This window comes from Diuraphis noxia, unplaced genomic scaffold, assembly GCF_037042655.1.
Source record: "Diuraphis noxia isolate RWA-SAM2 unplaced genomic scaffold, SU_Dnox_SAM2 contig0001, whole genome shotgun sequence".
In the NCBI taxonomy this organism is placed as follows: Eukaryota; Metazoa; Arthropoda; class Insecta; order Hemiptera; family Aphididae; genus Diuraphis; species Diuraphis noxia.
In genome coordinates this window covers 90,730,746-90,751,429 of record NW_028301711.1, presented here as the reverse complement: position 1 = coordinate 90,751,429, position 20,684 = coordinate 90,730,746, and the positions used below count along the sequence as shown (strand labels likewise).

Here is a 20,684-nt window from a genome sequence, read left to right as displayed (position 1 = left end):
ATTAAAATGTACAGTAATCTCAATACAAGTGTGTTATAAATGTTATAAATATATGTTTTAAAAGGTATTTTTAAATTTTAAATCAAGTAATTTCACAAAATAATTTCTATTATAATATCTCTGTATGTATAAGCTCTATAATATTATATAGTTTTCACTTTTTAGCAATGGAAAATGCAAAGAGATCAAACTGAAAAACAAATTAATTATTTTCAATTCTTATACACTTAAAAAATGAACTAATGTTACCACATTTAAAAAAAAATCTGTTAATTTTGGTACCATACGATCAAAATCATTTAACTTTTCATTCAAATTTTTTATTCAGCTACATATCAAAATGTACTATCTCTAAGAATCTTCATAATAATTTAAATAAATATTATGTGCCTCAATTATGAATGGTGTGGCACATGAATCCTTAAACACTAATCAAATGCATGTATACTTAATAAGTAAAGAATCAAGTTTCTTTAACAAATGTTTTTATTTTAAGAATATTTATGCATATAGATTAGTTATATTAAATTTACCTATGTTAAGGTACCTATAGATTGTATGAGTAAAAATCAAATAATCATGTCTTAAGGTTAAGAGTTAAGACTTAATTGTTACATCTAATGTCAGACAATATCACTGTTGTAACTTGTAACTGAATACTTATCATGAACTACTCATATTGAATACTTACGAAGTACAATAATAGAAATTACAATTGGCACAAATGTTTTATTTGATTGTAAAAAATAGTTTATACAATTATAAATTATTATTATTACATATCAAGTAGTTTGTAACAATATTGATATGGGATCAACAAGAGTTTAAGTTGACTTGTATGATTACAATTATTATACTTTTATTTAAGGGTTGACTAAAACAATTATTACGACACATTAAGACAAATAATTTAATTTTTATATTTTTTCTCTTGTTATATGTATACATAATGGTGCAATAACGATTCATTAGCATTTAGCATTCAATTAATAGATCTGAAATTAAAATTATACAAACTTATATTCCTTTTTAAGTTTAACTAGTATAAGGTAAATGTTGAAAAAAAATATTATAAAATCTCAAGAAATATGGATATTTTACAAATAATATAAAGAAATTAAAAACTATCATAATAAAAGTTTTTAATAAAATGTTGATTTTGGATTAAATAAAATAAAAACAGATTAGATGATATTGTTATGAACTTAAGAAATTAATTCTTTAATCAAAAAAAAAAAAAAAAAAAAAAATGATTGGTAGATTGTATTCAAACCTATGATTTGTAGTTAATTAATTTATCTTACAAATTTAATTACTTTTTGTTATTATTTACTTTATCTTAGTTATTAATTTATTTAAAAAAAAGTTATACACAGTACTTTCTAGGCGGAGGCATAATAGGTATGAATTCGGTAAAATGATCTTGAGCAAATGCATCATTGTCTATTTTACCATATACTTCAGTTTGCATGAGTATCTTCAATTGTGGCTCGTTGTTAGAGTTCTTATTGTTTTTTGAGGAAACAAAACTAAATGACTCCAATTCGCTTTTTTTGTTATTGGGTGCTGCCAAAGACTTGATAGTCATATCCCAGTAGCTGTTTGGGTCCATCTGAATAGAGTTTTCAAAATTAGGAAATTTAGATTTTTCACATTTTTTAAATGTTGATACCTAAAGCACATAAAAAAAAGTAGAATAACTATAAATTTAAATTTAAAATTATAAACTCACTATATCATCTTGTACACAGTTTTCAAATCTTAAAATATCTTCTTTCTGCTTTTTTACTTTAAAAAATAGGTCATCAACATTCCGTTTCTAAACCATAAAAAATGTATTCGTAATCAATATAGTATGCAGTTTATTGGATATTTTTAATCATAGATGATGAATATACTATAGCTGATCCCCGTACACTTTGTTGCCCATTACAAATAACAAATCTTTATGATTCAAAATGTGTGTATAATTCATCATGTAATCCCCCCTCCACTAGTCACGTTCAAAATTTCCCATGGATTTATCCTATCTTAATCTCCATCAATGATTTTTAACAGTCATATACAGGACTAAAATTAAATTAAATTATAATATTTTCTCACATTTTTAGCTTTGTTATAAAGGTAAAACTATTTTTAAAATTGGTACCTAAAAAAAATTGCTTATTTGTTATTCATCCATAAAAAATTGTATAACCAATAGAAACCCTGTAATAAACAAACATGTATTTATATTTATTATTATTATACCTATTATTTCTATAAAAAAATCTCAAATTGTATAGTATTTTATAATTTTATAATTTATATTATATAACCTTTTTAATCTCTATAGGGGTTGAATTTTGAAAAATTTTTTTTTATATCATATATACTACTTATTTATGTCAAACATACATTTTGATTTGAAAAAAAATCAGCTATACTAGGGAGGCGTCTATTAAGGAAAGTTTTACTGTAGTTGGTTTTAACATTTTATACGTGACTATCTCCTAATATGGGGTCTACAATAATTATATTAAAAGGATGGATAAAAAAAAAATAATTTAAAAAAAATGTCATTTAAAAATATTGTATTATGATTTTTCATGCAATATAGGATATAAAAAAAAAGTTTAAGTATAAATATAAAGATATTACAGATTTATCCACAAAGCATAATTAAATATCTCTAAGGAAATCATCAAAAATATTATGAGTTTTATTTAATCCTTGCCATCAGTACTCAGCTAAATACCTCTCTAAGATTAAGACACATATAAATTGATACCTAGGTAATAAATAATAATAATGGGGAACTCCCAGCTATAGGTAAAACACATAAAATTGGTAGACTGCATACTATACTCATATTTATAGTTAAGTAGTACACAAAACAAAGGTAAGAAAAAAGGGAGATAGCCTTATGGGTATTGAAATTTTGTTACAAAATTTATCACTTTAATGGATATGTTGAATAATTATGAAAAACAATTGGAAACGACAAGACAGTATTCAGCTTCTAATTCTAAGGACATTTTATTATTTTGATTTTAATAGGTACTGTCTGATTTTTAGAAATTTTAATTTAAAATGTTTGATACATTTTTTTTAAAAACTTTTTATGGCAATTTTCATATTTTTCAATTGCAATAAGCAATTTATAAGGAATTTTGTATTACATTATCAAACATTTAGAACAATAAATAAATTATAATAAACATTATTAGAAAAATAAAAAATTTTAAAAACTCCAAAATTCAAAATTCTCCTAAATAGCACAATAATTTGAAAACGATATCATTGCAATGCAAATACAATTGGTGAAATTTCAAGTATCTAAAATTAGATATTTATGAATCAAAAATAACAAAATTGGTTTTAACAAAACTTAAACATTCCTAAATTTTGATTTTAATTTTTCAATTATTTTTAAAGTTCACAGGTTAGTGTAGTGTCAAGACATTATTTGGTAATATCGACCAGCACAATAAATTTACAAATAAGTATACATTTAAACAGAATTTGTAAATATTAATTTTAACTTACATGAATTAGACCAGGATCAGCACATATATTCTTAGTTATGTAATAATCGCATCTAATTTCTTCAAATGATATATCAATAAAGTTTAAACAACCAACTGGTTGAATAGGAAATTGATGTCCAATAGGGTGGAAACATGTGAATGGCCAAATTTTGGACATTGATAATTGTTGAACATGACTTTGGTAAGTTTTACTAAAAAAAAAATATAGAAATCATGATTCATAATACTTATTAAAAAACCCGGCTCTGCTTTAAAACAAAATTAAAAAATAAATGTTCAAGGAATTATTAAAACACTTCATTGAAAAACTAGTAAACATTAGTACAATTTCCCCTTCTATTACCAGTCTAAAAATGGAAAAAGGGCAATGCTGATTATAAAAAATTATAATAATTAAAGTTTTGTTGAAAAACTGGTGAAATCTAATTATAATTTGTATCTTCTCTCGTTAAAGCTCAAAAAAGCAAAAAAAAAAAAAAATGCTGTAGTGAGACAATGAAACTGAGTGTTTGAATAAGCTTGACAAAAATAAACATGAACAAGTTCAATTGCGTTTTCAGATTGTACGTAAAAAAGGCGTATTATTTTATATAAGTAGATTATAAGGATTAGGATTTAATTGTTATTTATTAATTATTTGTTAAACATTTATTCTTTGTTTGAAATTAAGTAGGTACAACTTACATTTCATTTTCATACTGTTTCAATATATTTTTTTTTTCATCAACTCTGTCATTACTTTTATGGACATAGGACCCATGAATATGTTTTTGATCATCTGAATTCTTATACCTAAACAGATTTAGTAATAAAAATGTTATAATTATAGTCATAATAAAATTAAGATACATCAGTTTCAATAAAGACAATGAATTTGTGATGTACATGGTGAATTTAGATTTAAATATTTAAAATTCAAGTACCTATTTGAACTGAAATGCACTTTGTTTGTATCATAACCATATTCCTGATTAGATTTTTTATCCTGCCTGTTGTCATCTTTATAGTAATTCTTTACGTTGTGCTGTCTTTGAGCTTGGTTTCCATAATGATTACTTGAATTGTAATCTTCTTTATAATCATTTCTCTGATTATGATAATTATTCTTGCTGTTATAATCATTTCTATAATTGTAGTTAGTGTTTTTACTTTTTGATTCATACTCGTAATAATCATTATAATCTCTACCGCTATCATAATAACTTTTGCTTGCATTCCCTAAAAATTTAAATATTTACATAACATCAAGAATAATGTAAGAAAATACTATAAAATATGATTAAGTAACATGAGTATATTATACGGTTTTCAATTTTTAATCAATTTATAAGGCACGTGAAACTTTTTAAGAATTTTTTACAATTTAATCGAAAAACGATTTAGCTATTATTATAGATATAAACTCACTATTACTCCTTGATTGATTTTCATAGTCATATTGATTGTTTGAGCGGTGTGGTTGATCATGCGAGAACCGACAAGATGAGCCGTAAAAACAATTCCCTTGCAAATAAAATTTGCATCTTATCGCAGACATATTTACGGCGAAAGCCTATTCTTATATTTATGAAATAAACAAAAAAGTTCAACGAAATGTCTATTTCTATATTACAATTATGAGGGGATGTACATACTTACTAGTAAACACTAAACACGTGACGCCGTTTTGGTTTTTGTTCTTAGCGCGATTTCAAAACAGTAAAGCATTTAAATAATGAATCTTGTTGTCCGTGGTTCGAAGGCTATTATCAGTTCAAAACTAACGAACGGTTGATAACGATTGACGGCAATACTATACAGTATGCACTCTTACCGATACGTATCGCTACGTAACAGTTGTCGCAAACACAAAACGTCACTTATTGAACGTTCGAATCAACTATAATATACAGGGTGATTTTTTAAGCATGCTCGCCCCATTTTTATGCTTAAATTATGCATATATTCAAATTCTGATTTTTGGAATTTTTAAGTGTAGTTAAAGACGATATTTTTGAGTACTTAGATTTTTCACAACTTTTAAGGAGCAGTGGCGGCGTGATAGGGTGTTTCATGAGGCAATTGCCTCACGACCGATTAGGTGGTGGTAGGTACCTCCTTGAATGGATATTAAAATACACATAATATGGTCAAGTGGTCAACTGACAACTAATACTATTTATACTAATTATATAATAATTAGGATAATTTGTACCTCACGGTTACTGGAAATACACTATGTGTAGTGTGTACAATAACGTGGTGGTGGTATCGTAGGCATTTAAGTATTAGACTTTTATCCTTATTCCTTAGTATTTCAAGTAGAATAACTCTGGAAGTTTTCGTTCGAATTTTGATTGCAATATGTCAAAATTTTCAGAAAAATTATCTGAATCACATTTTGCTTTAAAACATATAGGTTGTCATTTGAAAAACCAAAGTTGGTATCGCTACAGGATACTCCTTAAAAGTTGTGAAAAATCTAAGTACTCAAAAATATCGCCTTTAACTACACTTAAATATTCCAAAAATCAGAATTTGAATATATGCATAATTTAAACATAAAAATGGGGCGAACATGCATCAAAAATCACCCTGTATTTTAGACACTATAGGCTGCTTCAATCACAGATATTTATAAACAATTTATTGCAAAAACCACACAGTTAAGAATATAACTAAAAATATAATAAAAATACTCATTAATTACATACCTATAGTTACATAACACGTATTTATATGATATCAATGGCCGGGCTAAGTCCAGAGCCACGTTTAACGGGGGGCAAGAGGGGGCAATTGCCCCGGGGTGACAAATTGTATGGTGTTTAATGGGGCAGAAGGCAGAATATTTTTGAGGATCAACATAAAATAAAAAATGTATAATTATAATTTTTTTCGTATGTCTGTATATATAGGCGTATATAGCTATAATACGTAATATAATTTCGTTCAAAGATACCACGAAAAAGCCGCAGTCTACTGCAGTCTGCAGCTGCTGAATGTCACATGGCGATAAGAATTATAAGAACTTGTATTGTTATCGAATAAACTATTTTCGTTATTCCAGTACGATATTTTCCTCGAAAACGGTCGCATCGTTACATTATTTTATCTCGGCAGTTGGCACATAGGTAGCACCGTTAGATGTGTAAAACTGTAAATATCTTTTCAGTTTGACGATTTTTTTTTTTTAGACAGCTAAAATATTATTTTGATCACAACAACAATTAGTGTTATAATAGTCAAATGCATTAGTATCAAATATGAAACAATATTTTAATATTAATAATGTCAGATGAACGAATTAGATTAAGCGGCGCAGCATACAAAAAGGCGGTAAATTAAAAACTAGAAAAACTGATCATTTGCTCAGAAAAATTCCAAAACTTCATTCATATTTTACTGTTAAAAATCCAGTAAAAGTACCTAAGTATAATATGTCGTACACTCGTACCTAAATTATACAAATATATTTCCCAATACTTTGTCCACGTTTAAATTATTTATATTAATATTATAATTTTATAATAATAAGTATAAAATTATGCACTTAATAGACAGAAAATCGGAATTAAAGATCCCTTCTTTTTATTTGTAATATTACGCTGCATTTATTGATTTTCATATTATTCAATAGGATTGTAAAATTTCCATTTCCAACTTTTCAAACCTAGCTAAGACTGTCAATTAACAGTAAGTTTAACTCATGTGGTTAAAATCGTACACATAATATAGTTGAATATCGATTGTACCTTTTTTTTTTTTTTTTTCTTTCCGTTTGAACCGGCAGCAGGGGAGGATCTGTGTGAACATTACTACTCCCCTGCTGCCATCGTTTATTAATGTTTAGTTAAACGCTAATACCTATACATACATACATAATTATGATGCTTCGCCTTAAAAATAAAATATTAATACAATAAATACAATATCGATTGTACCTAGCAGTGTATAGCAGATATCTAATAATATACTGTTTTGGTATAATGATTAGGTATCTTATAGTTTAAATCATTTTTTTATAATTAAAAAAAAAAAAACTATAAAGTTTTAGTTCTTATGCAGTTATGCCCTATGAAAACATAATATTATAAATGTATAATAAACAATAATTATATACCTACCTTTGTCCACTAAACTAACAATGTTTAAATTTTAAATTGATAAAAAGTTAAATCAAATAAATTAAATTTTCAGAAGGTACATACATAATATGTGTATGTTAATTTATAGTTATATCGCATTATATATTTTTGCTTTTTTATCTAATATATAAAAATGTCGTATCACAGTGTTAGTTATTGAACTCCTCCTAAACGGCTTGACCGATTTTCCTCATATTTTCTATGTATATTTGGTAAGTCTGATAATACGTTTAAGGTTAATTTAATAAGGGAATTGATCATCCCCGGGAGGTGCTCAAACTGACATTTTGAGATTTACGATGGACATTTTTTTTAAATTGTATTCATTAATTTATGTGTCGGAAAAATGTATTTGTGTACGCGCCAGAAGGAAGAATAAAAAATATTGTGTACCTATCTATAAATACACCTCAATAAATACCATTCAATTGAATACTTAAATTGCCAAACTTTTCTCGATAAAACGAATAAAATTACATAATGATAAACCAAATTGAATATCGTTGTATGATTATTACTTATTATAGTAGATTTTAACCGTTATCTATTTATATGCATAAAAATATACTGCTAGTATAATCACAGATAACTAATGTAACACACAGTTTGAGATATATACGAGGTAGGATTTTTAACAGGCTACGAAGTACTTGGGTTCAGCTAGTTATTTTAGAATATTTTCACATTTATTAATTTTGTATTTTAAGGGCAGGGGCAGCGCTTACCAAAATAACACGACGCGTGATATAACACAAGTGACGTGTTATTAACGTGTCATTCAGAGTAACAAAAAAAACTAAAATCGATTTTGTCTATAACCGATTTTACGTAAAATTACCGTTTTTCCTTAATTTTTTTTTTTGTTTTAACCAAAACAACCCTGTTGTAAAATTAATACATTTCTACACTCTGAACCTAAAATATACAAGAAGAATTTTAATTCTTTATTAAGATATTGTATGTATTTTTTAGCATCAGAATGTAAAGAAAGATTGAAGAATCTTCGGACATGTTATACCAAGCATTTAAAACATAAATTATCATCTGGGTCTAATGCAAAACCTAAAAGATCCTAGTATTTGGCAGAGTATCTTAATTTTTTAGAGCTATTTTTCAAAATCACGTATACAAACAGGTTTGAAATGAATACAATTTACTTATTATATATTTGAAATATTGTACATATTTTACTACAACTATTTTAATTGTGTGCTTAGGAAAGACACCAGCCACTTCAAATATTGTCAATGAAAATGATCTCAAAAATAGCGATAACCAGGTCGCAAATGAATGTGAGTTAGATGGTCAAAGTTCTGATAATTTGAATTGAAAAAAAGCAATAAATTCAAAGGAAGATAATTTTTTTTTATGTAGGGTTACCGGGTACCCGTGGAAACCAAGGCCATTCGGTGAGGGGTGGTACGGTATGGGTTATTTTTGTGTATTTGTTTGTAGGTTTTCAAGTTAGTAGGGTTGTAACACGTGTTTTTATATGTGTGGCAAGGATTTGTTGCTAAAAATCCCGGGTGGTCACCCATCCGGAATCTAGCAACTGCGGCCGGTAGCGTACGCTCAGTGCGTTTCGGCAGATAGAACGTACGACTGCTCCTCACCAAGCCACGAAGATAATATTTATATTCTCCATCTACATGCAATAGTATATCTTTTGTGATATTATATTTACGATAAACCTAAAAAAAAAGAACCGCGATAATATGTTATTGATAAATTATTATTAAATATTAACGCATCATTCTCACATTGCCGCACGGAACTCGAATAGACCAAAAATAAATTTCGTGCAATTTAGTTGTTAAGCCATTATGATTCTTATTAATTATTATCTGCCACATGCAATATTCAGATGCACCGCATGAAGCACATAACTTGGGGTGGAAGTGCACAAAATGCACACTTAAGGGGATTCGATATACTTTGATTTTCTGTCTTTGTTTAACCTGTGACATAAGATTTTAGAAGTGTTCATAGGAATGCTAAATAGGTATTGATCTATTGACGCCGATATGAATTCTAAAAAAATATTCGAATTCGTCAATCATTTCATCAACTTGAGTTATATTTTTCCACATTTTTTATATTATTTGCCAAATTCTTAAGATATTAAAAAAAGAGGTGGTAATTAAAAATTGTAATATTTAAATTTTTGGAAAAGTTGAGATCAACAAATTATCGGGCTACAATACAGCAACGCAGATATTTTATATTCGCTTACTTTTTTCCAGACGTAGTTTGGTTATTATAGGTATCTATCATATAATATATGACATATATTCTTTATTATACTAATATGCTTAGGTAGGTATATCATTATATTCAATTTGTGAAATATTTAATAAATACGTAGTATACATGTACTTATATACAGTCGTCTTCGGGTATTTTTATCTCCAGTTTCTTATTATAATTATAATGTATTAACATGGATATATTATTATATGTATCTATTGTAATAAATGTATAACATTATAGTCTTTTAAAGAGTAAGGTATTTGAATATTTTATAATGATATAACTCATCTTTTGTAAGTATTTGTTAAATATTAGTATTATTATTAAAAATAGAGACGTCTCCAACTACGCTATTTAAAATGATAATATTGTAATTATATTACCAGTTTGGTACTTACAGACATATAGTATACTGTTTTTAATTATTAATTATTAATTACATATTTCGTCGATTATATCAGTCATCAATCATTACCTTCATATTGTAAAATTTATTTTATTAATTTTAAAAATGAAATTATTAAATATACATTTATATTAATTGTCGAATGATTTATAAAAAGGATTATCGCGGAATATTTGTATTCTCTGTCAAACTCAAGCGCAGCATAAATAAAACGCTTTCACCTAAAATCGATTTTAAAGATTTTTGAGAAATATTAAACTAAAAATATCATCTATTACAAAAATTATAGAGGAAAATCTGTTTATATCGGTTTTATGTTTTATTATTATTTAACTTAGTATTCGATTTTAAAAATTAAAAATGATATTTACATTATTTGGAGACAATATATAGACAAATCGATATGTCATTCCATAAAAAATATTATTCTTTATCGATTTTGTGATGGGTGATTTTTCAAAAACATAGAAAAAATGATTCTACATTTCTATGTAAATACGTTTTATATATATATTTATTAAAGTATATTGTATTCTACGAACATTCCGTTTACCTAATATTTACAGTTTAGTGTGATAGGTTACCTACAGTAATAATTATATATTTATATGTACCTTCAACCATGACTGCTTATTGTGGAGGAGGCAAAAAACATATCCTCCAATTATAAAATAATAAAATATATAAAAAAAAAACTGTTTTAAATTTTTGGATGATTGAGTTTGACATAAGACGCATGCCTGATTATAGATTTTGAGAGAAACGATGTATGTATTAATGTTACAATGACTTGTTTTTTCTTGTGTATTTGACACAACTTATACTGGAAAAAAATCCTTTGATATATTTTCTGGTAACATTGTAAGTCTGGTATCCTGCGGGTCGGGAGGACAAAAATACAAAATTAAGAATTTCCACTATCCCCGATAAATTTTAAGATAATGAGATTTTTTTTTAAAACTAATAAAACCAAAGATGCTTGAAGTTTTCATCAAATATTTATTACAACATTTTCTTTCTATGTATGGTTGTTATTTTAAAATATACTGAATTTTATTCTTCTTCTAAAAAATCCCTTATGGGCACCCTTGCTTTCAACTAGTGTAATGTGTAAGTACTAGCCATAAGGTATCTATTTGGGACATTTTTGTAATGATAATTTTATTGAACCTAGGTATTTGTTTGTAATATATATATATATATATACAGGGTGATTCACCAAGCATGCTCGTGAAAATCAAATTCCCCGGTTAGGTCCAAAATTTTCTAAATAGGTCACCCAAAACAGTTCAAACTGTTCAAAGTACATGAGACGCAAATACGCAATTGAAACAACAGTTCCTATACAAAGTAGTTAGTAATTACGTAAGACACAAAAAACATCTGAAAATCAAGGGTGCTGAAATACATTGATCTTGGTGAATGTGCTAGTGTGCTACAACTACTACCTAGTACCTACTATTGATCATAAGATATTAAAATAATACATGTATTTTTAATCCATGGATAATAAACTTTTAGTTTATCCAATAATTTATGTTGAATTGTGTGCAATTTAATTTATTTGGTACTCAATTTGGCAAACAAGAAGTTAATTGGATCTCAAAAGCAATTATAACGAAATTACATAACACTTTCAACATTAAATTAATTTTCGTTACGTTATTACTCTACATTTCTAGGTACAGGATAAAATATATTTTGCAAATTTAGGATATAATAGCATGTTACTCAATTCATTAATTGTATGTATTCTGATGAATTTGAACCATATTATGATGCATTTTGAATAATTTTCTATATACAGTGATAAATTCCTTTATTACTATACAAATGTATTATAATATATTAATTAAAATTCATTAATTATTACTGCACATGGCCTGTGAATAGTAGACGGTAGTATGGGGGGGGGGGGGTTATGGCTGATTTCATATACACTATTTGATCATTAAATGTATAATTTATGATTTATATTATTTTAAACAATAAAAAATGATAAAAAAATTTAATGGTGGAGTCCTGCAGGGTCTATCCTCCGTTTAACTACTACAGCTTGTGCTAAGTTCTATATGTTGCACAAAATACACAATTTTTAAAGTTATTATATAAATTAATAGTAAATTACTTCTAGTACACTTCATTGTCTTAAAAATTAAAATAATATTTATTACAAACTTTGTTTCATCTATTGTTAGATATTATTCGTTTTATGAAGTATACAGGCTACATTGAATTTTTAAATACCTTCACATATAAAATGAATACAATTTTATGAAATTTAAAATAATGGCATAGTGTACATAAGCAATGAAAACTATATTAATAAAACTTAATTTAGAGTATTTATAAATTAGTATTAATTTAAAGGATCAATATCTACTAATAATAAGAAAATCCACTACAATACAGGTTGGTACTTAGGTAATAAAAATGAATATGAAGAAAAAGGTCAACTAAACAGTTCCATCGTGAATCGTAATAATTTAAAATTTTAAAAATCTGAACATGTGCATAAGAAAAAGTGCTATTACTTGAATGTTCACAGTTCAGATAATAGTTTTTTTAGTAATTTTTCTTGTTCGGCTAATTCCATCATGAGTTTCTTATGATTTTCCAAATCGATTTTTCTTTGTTTTTCCTAAAGAGGTACAATAATTTATTACATTAATTAAATTAAATAAACCATGTTCCTATGTAAATTAGAATATTTATCGAGTGAAGTAAAGTATTATAATTTTGAGTAAGTACCTATACATAACAATCAAAAGTTTTAAAAATTGACCGAGTACCTATCTCAGTTTCTGGATATTTGCTATTTCACTCAATAGGAATATGTGTGATTATATAGGATAATACTTCACAACATGTTTGATTTCAGATAAAAAACTAATACATTTTTCATAGAGATCCAAGAGGACACATGAGTTGTCTACGTCTTACAAACGTCAATTGTACGTTTTGAACTCTTGGATAATTCATTAAACGATTAAACTCTGATATAAGTGATTGGAGAAAATTGGCTTATTATCAATTTTAGAAGTAATAGTATTATCTAGCGAATCTCATAGAATATTTTTTATTTTAATTTAGAAGCAAGTTTTGAGTATTTTAAAATTAAAATATAAATAAAAAACCTGTGAGGTTCACTAGAAATATTCTAACTTCTAAATTTTTAAAGATAATTTGCTCTAATATTTGTCATAACAGAATTAAAGCGATTACTCAGAACGTACAATTTAACATGCACGGAAACATACCACATGTGGACGTGGCGTCTTCATAATAATATTATGTAACAAATTAAAAGTTAAGAATATGGATGTATAATATATATATATATAAATTATATGTTTACATTATACACTAACCATGTGATATTTACATATTGTGATTTGTGGTAGGTACCATATTTTAAAATATTGAATACTTACGATTAATTCTTTACTGGATTTAATTTGGTCGTTGAGATCTTTTCTAAACTGCCATTTATATTGTTTTTTAATTTCCCACTGTCGTTTTTCCTCTTTTATGTAGTCTTCGTATTCTTTTATTGACTGTTTAAACATTTCATGTTTCAATTCTTTTTGTTCTTCTAAAAGTTTCTTACGTTCATTTAACTGTTCCATTAAAACATTATGACCCTCCTTAAAACATAAAAATACATTGTTATGCATACACAATTATTTTAAATAAATTTATCGTGTTCACACCTTCATTCGCTTTCGTCGTGCTTCAATATTTTCACGTTCGATAGATAGTTTAAGCTCTTCAATTTCGTTTATTTGTTTCATTATTGTTTTTGATATTTCATCATTTTGCCTTTTGCGTTCTTCTTTAATAATTGCTTGATGTTCTTTAAACATTTCGTTTTCACGTTTCAATTGAACCTATAATATTTTTAAAATGTATAAAAATTGTACTTTAAAAAACTGAAACTGAAATTGTTCATCGTAGTTTAAACCTTTGCTTCAATTTGATCTGCTGAATCATCCTTTAAATTTTGTTTCATTGTGATCTTAAATGTTTCATCGAACATTGCTGTCGCCTCGTTTATTTTTGAAAACAAATTCGCTCTTTCTTTGGTAAATAGTGCTATTTCTTTTTTTGTCTGTAATTGTTTTTTTTTACGTTCCATTTTTTCTATAATAAAATTAACATTTGATATGCAAATATTTATCACATAGATTTACCAGTTTTAGTTGGATACCTATTGATGACAAATCAAATATTTCTGAATATTTATTTTTACCCATAGATTTATTGAAAATATTCAAATTAAAATGCTCAATCAAAATGAATTTTATATAATACTTTATAATAATAATTATTGATTAGGTTCATACTAACCAAATTGTTCTTCTTCATTCAACTTTTCATTCAATTTTTTAACGTTGATGCATTCGATCGCTTTTAATGCTTTTTGTTGTTCTAATATTGCTTCTTTTTGTACTACTTGCTCATACAATTCCTTTCGAAACTGTTGTTTTTTCTCCAAAAGTTTACGTTTTGCCTCTTCTTTTTCAAGACTCTAGATAAAACAATAGATTTCATTATGTAATAGTATTTTAGGTTAGAAAAAAAGTTTAAATTTTTATTTAAACGGTCTCCATTTTTAATAATTTATGGTTGCCGAGTTTTGACAAGTTTTAATTAAGTTAATACATTTTAGCATCTCCAGTTGTAAATAAAACAGTTTCCTTATACATAGGTAACTATTATTATATGAACAATCAATTTGTTATATTGTTGAACAATTATTGTTATAATAGTTAAAATAGACCCATGATTGTTTTTGGCAAAAGTTACAGCGTCGGCCCTTGAAGTCTATCTAGTAATAGATAATGATTTCAATGTATGACTGAATGACGCAAGTATATTTTCTAAAAAAGCCTATCTTATAAATGATATAAATTCCTCAATAAAAATTTAAATACATTGTATGGTACCAAAAAACCCTAAGTATACATTAATTATTTTTAAAACCGGATGGTCGAATTTATCTATTAAAAAAAAAAATCTTCTATATGGCCAATTTAAGACAGTGGGCAATGGGTATAGTTAGTATGTGGACTAGTTGACAGTATTTTTGTGTCTTCCAATAATAACAGCTGTTATTCAATCTAGATTTATGGTACTTGAACCACCTAGAGAAAGTAACATAACAGATGACTGATTTTATGCCTCTGAGGCACACTATTAGGCATTACTTAAATAAATAAATAATTTTAGACTTAGAGAAATAATGTATTATGTAGTTTATAAATTCTTTGTGTTATGTACTCATAATAATGAATAATTAAAGAAATAAACATATACAAATCAATAATAATAATTCAACAATTTTAAAAGCTAACAAGTAAAGCTAACTTATATTATTAAAGCATAAACATCAAACAGTTATGCATTAAAAATTATTTGATTTAAGTTAGATAATGGTCCCTTAATAAACTCAAAACCATACTACCTAACTTTCCGAAATACCTATAAGAAATGGTCAATATTTGGTACCTGTAGGTACCTGTCGAATTTCAAAGTGTTTGAACTTTTTTACATTTTGGGTAGGATGGTGTCATAAATGTGCCACCATGCCACATCAACGTCCAGCAGATAAGTTAAGTACCTATTAGGCATGGGAAGATGTATATGCCAAGTGTTGTGCACTCATCTCAATGTGTTAATGTCTTTAGTTTATAGGCAATATAATAAATTAAACTAAAATACATACACATTTATACACCATAGTTTATCAACAATATACATAATTCCATAAGTTAGATATCTACTTATAGGTATACTAATAGGTATAAGGAAAAATATAATGTAAATAATTTAAATAGTCATTAATAGCCAGTTGATACTGTTGGCACATGGTTTGGCTGATAATTTATAGAAATAATTATTTTAGTTATCAATTAGTCATTGAAATGTAAATGAATTATGAACTAAGAAGTTTATGTTGTGGCTATTGTGCATTGCGCAGTATTATCAAATGGTCATTGTACCTACCTAACGCACCCTCGCATTATCGTGTTATATAATAATTATGAATAATTGTTATAATTTATTAGTAACGAATTTTTTTCGTTTAATCTGGTTTTTAAATAAGATAAAGTAGGCACTTAGCTGAATTATTTAAATATTCATATCTTGATAACTTTGCATCGAAAAATTGATAATAATATGTCAATTTACGCATATGTATTGTTATAATTCATTCATAATATTCAACAACAGGTTAACCATATTGTTCAATAAAATTTGAAAATCGGTTAAATGTACTTTATCTACCAATAGGCAATAACACATTTGAAATATTGGATTTACCTGTTTTTTAAATATTTCTGCGTTTTCAATATTAGCCAGTTCTCTCGTCTTAATTTTTTGTTCTTTAATGAATTTTTCTTTTTCTTGAATAATTTTATAGTTCATATGAGCTATATCATTTTTACGTTTAGTCATTGCAGCACGTCTCAATTCTTCAGAGTTTTCTCTAAAAGAATAATTTACAATACAAAATAGTTTTTAATAAATTCTTTGTTTTCTTTTATGCTTACATGAACATCTGTAAACGTTTTTCTTCCACTAATTTACGTTCTTCTTCATCATTTTTTTCTTTAATTTCTCTTGCCTTTTCTTCTAAACGTTCTTGGACAATTTTCGGTTTTTCTGGTTCCTCTTCTAATTTCAATTCCGGCCTAGTACACAATATGATTAGTAATTATTATTAATGTAGTATTCATGTTGAAAACAAATGTTCATACTTTGGAGATTCTTCTATAAATAGATGTTCGTTAGCTTTCATTCCACATTCAACCATTCTTTTAATTTGATTGTATAAACACTTTTTATCTGACACTTCAATCATTTCCTTATGCTGAGCTTCTCTTAACATACTTTTAAAATCACTTTCATTTTGTATTCTTAACCTTTCTGTACGCGTTCGTTCTATGTCACGAAGTCGAATTTTGTAATCATTTCCTGGTTGTTTAGCTAACTAATATTTATAAATATCTGTCAAATGTATGTTATAATATCATAATATATTTAATTAAAAAAATATTGATATACTTACAAACCCGTACGTATATGCTTGAGGTCCTCTAAATGGCGTAGGTATAGAAATACCGGCTTTAGATGGTGGTACGGGTTTCATAGGTTTTCCTCCGTAAATCATTTTAAGAAAACGTAAGGGTGACAATAATATCTAATAACTAAGATACAAATTTAAATTCTTTTTTAATACTCATGAAGTATAATTTCAATTGTTTGTTAGATATACGAACTGTTACCATAGCTAGGTAACGATAAGACCCCTTCATGTTTCGTCACGCAAATACGTATATAATGTAGGTACTGTGCGTTAAGCTAAAAACACCCCTTTGGCTATGGACTCGTCTAAGTCAATGAAAACCTTAATCTATTATCAAAATTATGTTATACCTTTTATCTCTATAAAAGTATATAATTTTATATTTTAAGGCAGAAAGCTTTAAAAACATTTTATCATCAACATTTTTAATATTTAATAAAAGAGTTTAAATCGAGTTTAAGATTCTTTGTGTTAAATTTGTTTGCATTATAAATTTATTTAAGGAACTACCATTATTTTTGTCTACGCTCTATAGTACTTATATGTTTTCTTCCTTAGATATTCAAAATAACCGATTGTTGAATTTCTCAATCAACCCGAGATATTGATTAATACTATACAAAGAAATATTGGTAATATATATTATAAAATCAGACAACTTTTAACTATATATTTTATTTTTATTGAATTGTAAATGACTATATTCCTATATATATATATATATATATATATATATATATATTTATACTCAATTTACTTGTACTTATTCTTAATATCTGATATAATTAATTTTTTTTTTAATATCTTGTTTTAAAAGTGATTTTTAATTTAGGTATAACATCTTCCAAACTATGCTTAAGACTGGTGTTATATATACTTTATATATGGTGTTAAGAACTATATGAACGTCAGGATGTATACCATGAATCAAGATGAATCAAGATGAATAGCTAGTAAACGCACAAATATGAAATATGCAATAAATGTATTTGTAAATGAAAAGTTCGTGTGACTAGAAGCCACTCCGAATAATCCAGAAAGAATAGTTGTTTTTCATCAGATTTAGTTAGTGAATTTTAATATATTTATCTTAGTACTTAGTAGACATTTTTCAGTTATTGTCTATTAAAAAGTTGTCTCATATTGTGAGTTGTGACTAGTATATACTGACTACCAGTTTCCAATACTATTTATTAGGATTCGTAACATCTAATAACTTCTTATTATAAGAACTATAATAAGTAATTATAGTGGTGGTCAAACGGTGGTGGCATGAGGAGCAGGACCGGCTCTAGATATGATTGACGAAAGCGACTGCACGGGGTGCCAAAATCAGAGGGAGCGCGGTCGTCTGTTCATATGTTTAAAAAAAGGTAATGGGCGCCGAAATAATACTTGTACTGGGCGCTGAAAAAGCTAGAGCCGGCCCTGATGAGATGATCCCCTGACCTTTTTTTTTCAATATTTAAGATCTGATAACCATAAATTATATTTCTTATAATTAAATATATAGTGCATGTTAAAAATCAGCCATATCCCCGATCCCGCCCTGCCCCCATTATGAAAAAATAATTTGACCACAACTGATTAATAAGTAATAATATTAATAGGAAGTAGAGTTTATATTTTTAACTTTCAATTAATTTGAATTAACTATTCAAGAAAAATTTTTAGTATTTCATTTTTATTTACAAAAAAAATATGTTTAATAGGAATTTTTTGTAGAAAAATACGGGAAAATGAAATTGTTCTTTTTATACTTGGACTATCGCCAAACAAATTAAGCATAGACATTTTGAGATCATATCTACTGTATGAACAAATTATAATACTCTTAGTAATTATATCATAAAAGTGATTAAAAACAAAACAAATGAGTTATCAATGTTAAATGCCGATTAAAATAATAATTATTGCTTTCTATTTATTGTAGTTTTTAAACTGTCTAGAGTCTAGATTGTTAGTCTATACTCCAGTTCTACTATTCTCGTAAGCATTTGTCGGCCATTGTATGGTTAACAAATCTCAACCAAGTCAACCACATAATGGTGACAGTTTCGTTAAATTTTATATAATTGGCGAAGTGAGAAAAATCGCAACTGTTGTCTCGACGGCGCGCGGCGGGAAGATGACAGTCTCGATATGAAACATGAACAGCACTCAGCAGTGAACAATTTAATTTAATGACTTAAACATGTTTATGCAATACAAACTAAAAGCCATCAAATAGTGTAGAGTAAAAACACCTTTTATGATATTTATAGAGAATAATATTTCGGGGACATTTTCATTTGAGATTTTGTCGTGTATTATATAAATATTCGTCAACGTTTTGTTATTTTATACAATATGTTTGTATAATGTAGGTCGGGATAGGTTTTAAACTAAGATATTGGGATAGGTCCAAATGGTTTACGCTCACGACCATCGTGCGTGTGAAGCAACGGTGGTACTACGGACTAAGTTTGTTTTGTTTTTAGTAATTATTTTATGTTTTGGATTAATGTGTTTCCGACCAATAAAATTATATGTTCTGTTTGAGTAGGTAGCCACACAATTTTATTCTGCCATACTCCTATAGAATCCGATCTGTAAGATTGTAATCGGCTAATCGTTGAGAATTTAAGGTTTAAACGGTGAAACTATAGTCCTACTTTAATTGTATTCTTTCAATCTGATCTGTAACCGATTAATTTATGGTTTTTTAGGATTGAAAGTCAAAGTTTAGACTCTAAGCAGTAAAGTAGTGATATCGACTTCTTGGGAGCCAAATTGTTAGCGGTTAATTTATAGACTTATGGTAACTCAAGTGTCGATAGGCGTACGTATATCACCGAAAGGCGCGTGTACTACAATTTGTATTATTCTAATGATACAGATCGATAAAAGCACGAAAATATTTTTTAATAACTTACTGTAACTTTTTTAATAGTAAATATATCAAAAAATTCTGAAGAGATTTTCTTCTAAATATTATTCTCCATAAATTGCAGCATAAGTATTTTTACTCTAAAACCACAACGGCATTTCATTTGTTATTCTTGGAAATATTTTTACCAATTAAAATGAGCGATATTTATAACGTCCTTCATAATCACAGAAAATATTGTCTGCCTTATCATATATTAATTTGGTTTTTTAGCTATGACTATATGCTTTAAGTGGTTCTTTTTCACAGGAAACCGTTTTTCTATTTAATTTCGTTATCATGCAACAACCATCGTTAATTCCAATACAAAACCACTTTTGAAATACTTTGAATTAGAATTTAAATATAT

The 20,684-nt window shown here is 26.9% G+C and overlaps 2 protein-coding genes across 7 annotated transcripts; both read right to left on the bottom strand.

The window, feature by feature from the left end:
• Window positions 1–468: 468 nt before the first annotated feature.
• LOC107167519 (uncharacterized) lies at window positions 469–5,298 on the bottom strand. 5 transcript variants are annotated; one of them, XM_089217395.1, is made up of 7 exons: window positions 5,169–5,298; window positions 4,938–5,087; window positions 4,454–4,748; window positions 4,215–4,322; window positions 3,529–3,721; window positions 1,733–1,819; window positions 469–1,672 (listed from the first exon to the last, which is right to left on the bottom strand). In XM_089217395.1, exons 2-7 carry the CDS (start codon window positions 5,065–5,067, stop codon window positions 1,367–1,369), a joined length of 1,119 nt encoding a protein of 372 aa, XP_089073521.1. In that variant the 5' UTR covers window positions 5,068–5,087; window positions 5,169–5,298; the 3' UTR covers window positions 469–1,366. The 5 variants fall into 5 exon arrangements, with proteins under 5 accessions (XP_089073521.1, XP_089073520.1, XP_089073524.1 ...); XM_089217394.1 differs by having other exon boundaries at window positions 5,165–5,297; XM_089217398.1 differs by having other exon boundaries at window positions 469–1,612; window positions 5,165–5,297.
• Window positions 5,299–12,191: 6,893 nt separating this feature from the next.
• On the bottom strand, window positions 12,192–17,986 carry LOC107169140 (uncharacterized). Of its 2 annotated transcripts, XM_089217706.1 has the most exons (10): window positions 17,560–17,986; window positions 17,389–17,444; window positions 17,078–17,310; window positions 16,871–17,011; window positions 16,641–16,806; window positions 14,664–14,844; window positions 14,278–14,456; window positions 14,027–14,203; window positions 13,748–13,960; window positions 12,192–12,954 (listed from the first exon to the last, which is right to left on the bottom strand). In XM_089217706.1, the coding sequence occupies exons 1-10, from the start codon at window positions 17,633–17,635 to the stop codon at window positions 12,856–12,858; spliced, it is 1,521 nt and encodes a 506-aa protein (XP_089073832.1). In that variant the 5' UTR covers window positions 17,636–17,986; the 3' UTR covers window positions 12,192–12,855. The 2 variants fall into 2 exon arrangements, with proteins under 2 accessions (XP_089073832.1, XP_089073831.1); XM_089217705.1 differs by having other exon boundaries at window positions 17,389–17,609.
• Between the last annotated feature and the right edge of the window lie 2,698 nt (window positions 17,987–20,684).

Bases quoted from the DNA above. Each gene is read 5' to 3' on its own strand.
- LOC107169140 (XM_089217706.1), bottom strand. From the start codon at position 17,635: ATGAAGGGGTCTTATCGTTACCTAGCTATGGTAACAGTTCGTATATCT. The intron at 14,204-14,277 runs GTTTAAACTACG...AAAATATTATAG, and splicing joins CAGATCAAATTGAAGCAAAG to GTTCAATTGAAACGTGAAAA. The intron at 13,961-14,026 runs GTGTGAACACGA...TTATGTTTTAAG, and splicing joins CACGACGAAAGCGAATGAAG to GAGGGTCATAATGTTTTAAT.
- LOC107167519 (XM_089217395.1), bottom strand. From the start codon at position 5,067: ATGTCTGCGATAAGATGCAAATTTTATTTGCAAGGGAATTGTTTTTAC. The intron at 3,722-4,214 runs GTAAGTTGTACC...TTTTTTTTTTAG, and splicing joins AAACAGTATGAAAATGAAAT to TAAAACTTACCAAAGTCATG. The intron at 1,820-3,528 runs GTAAGTTAAAAT...TTTATGGTTTAG, and splicing joins CTGATCCTGGTCTAATTCAT to AAACGGAATGTTGATGACCT.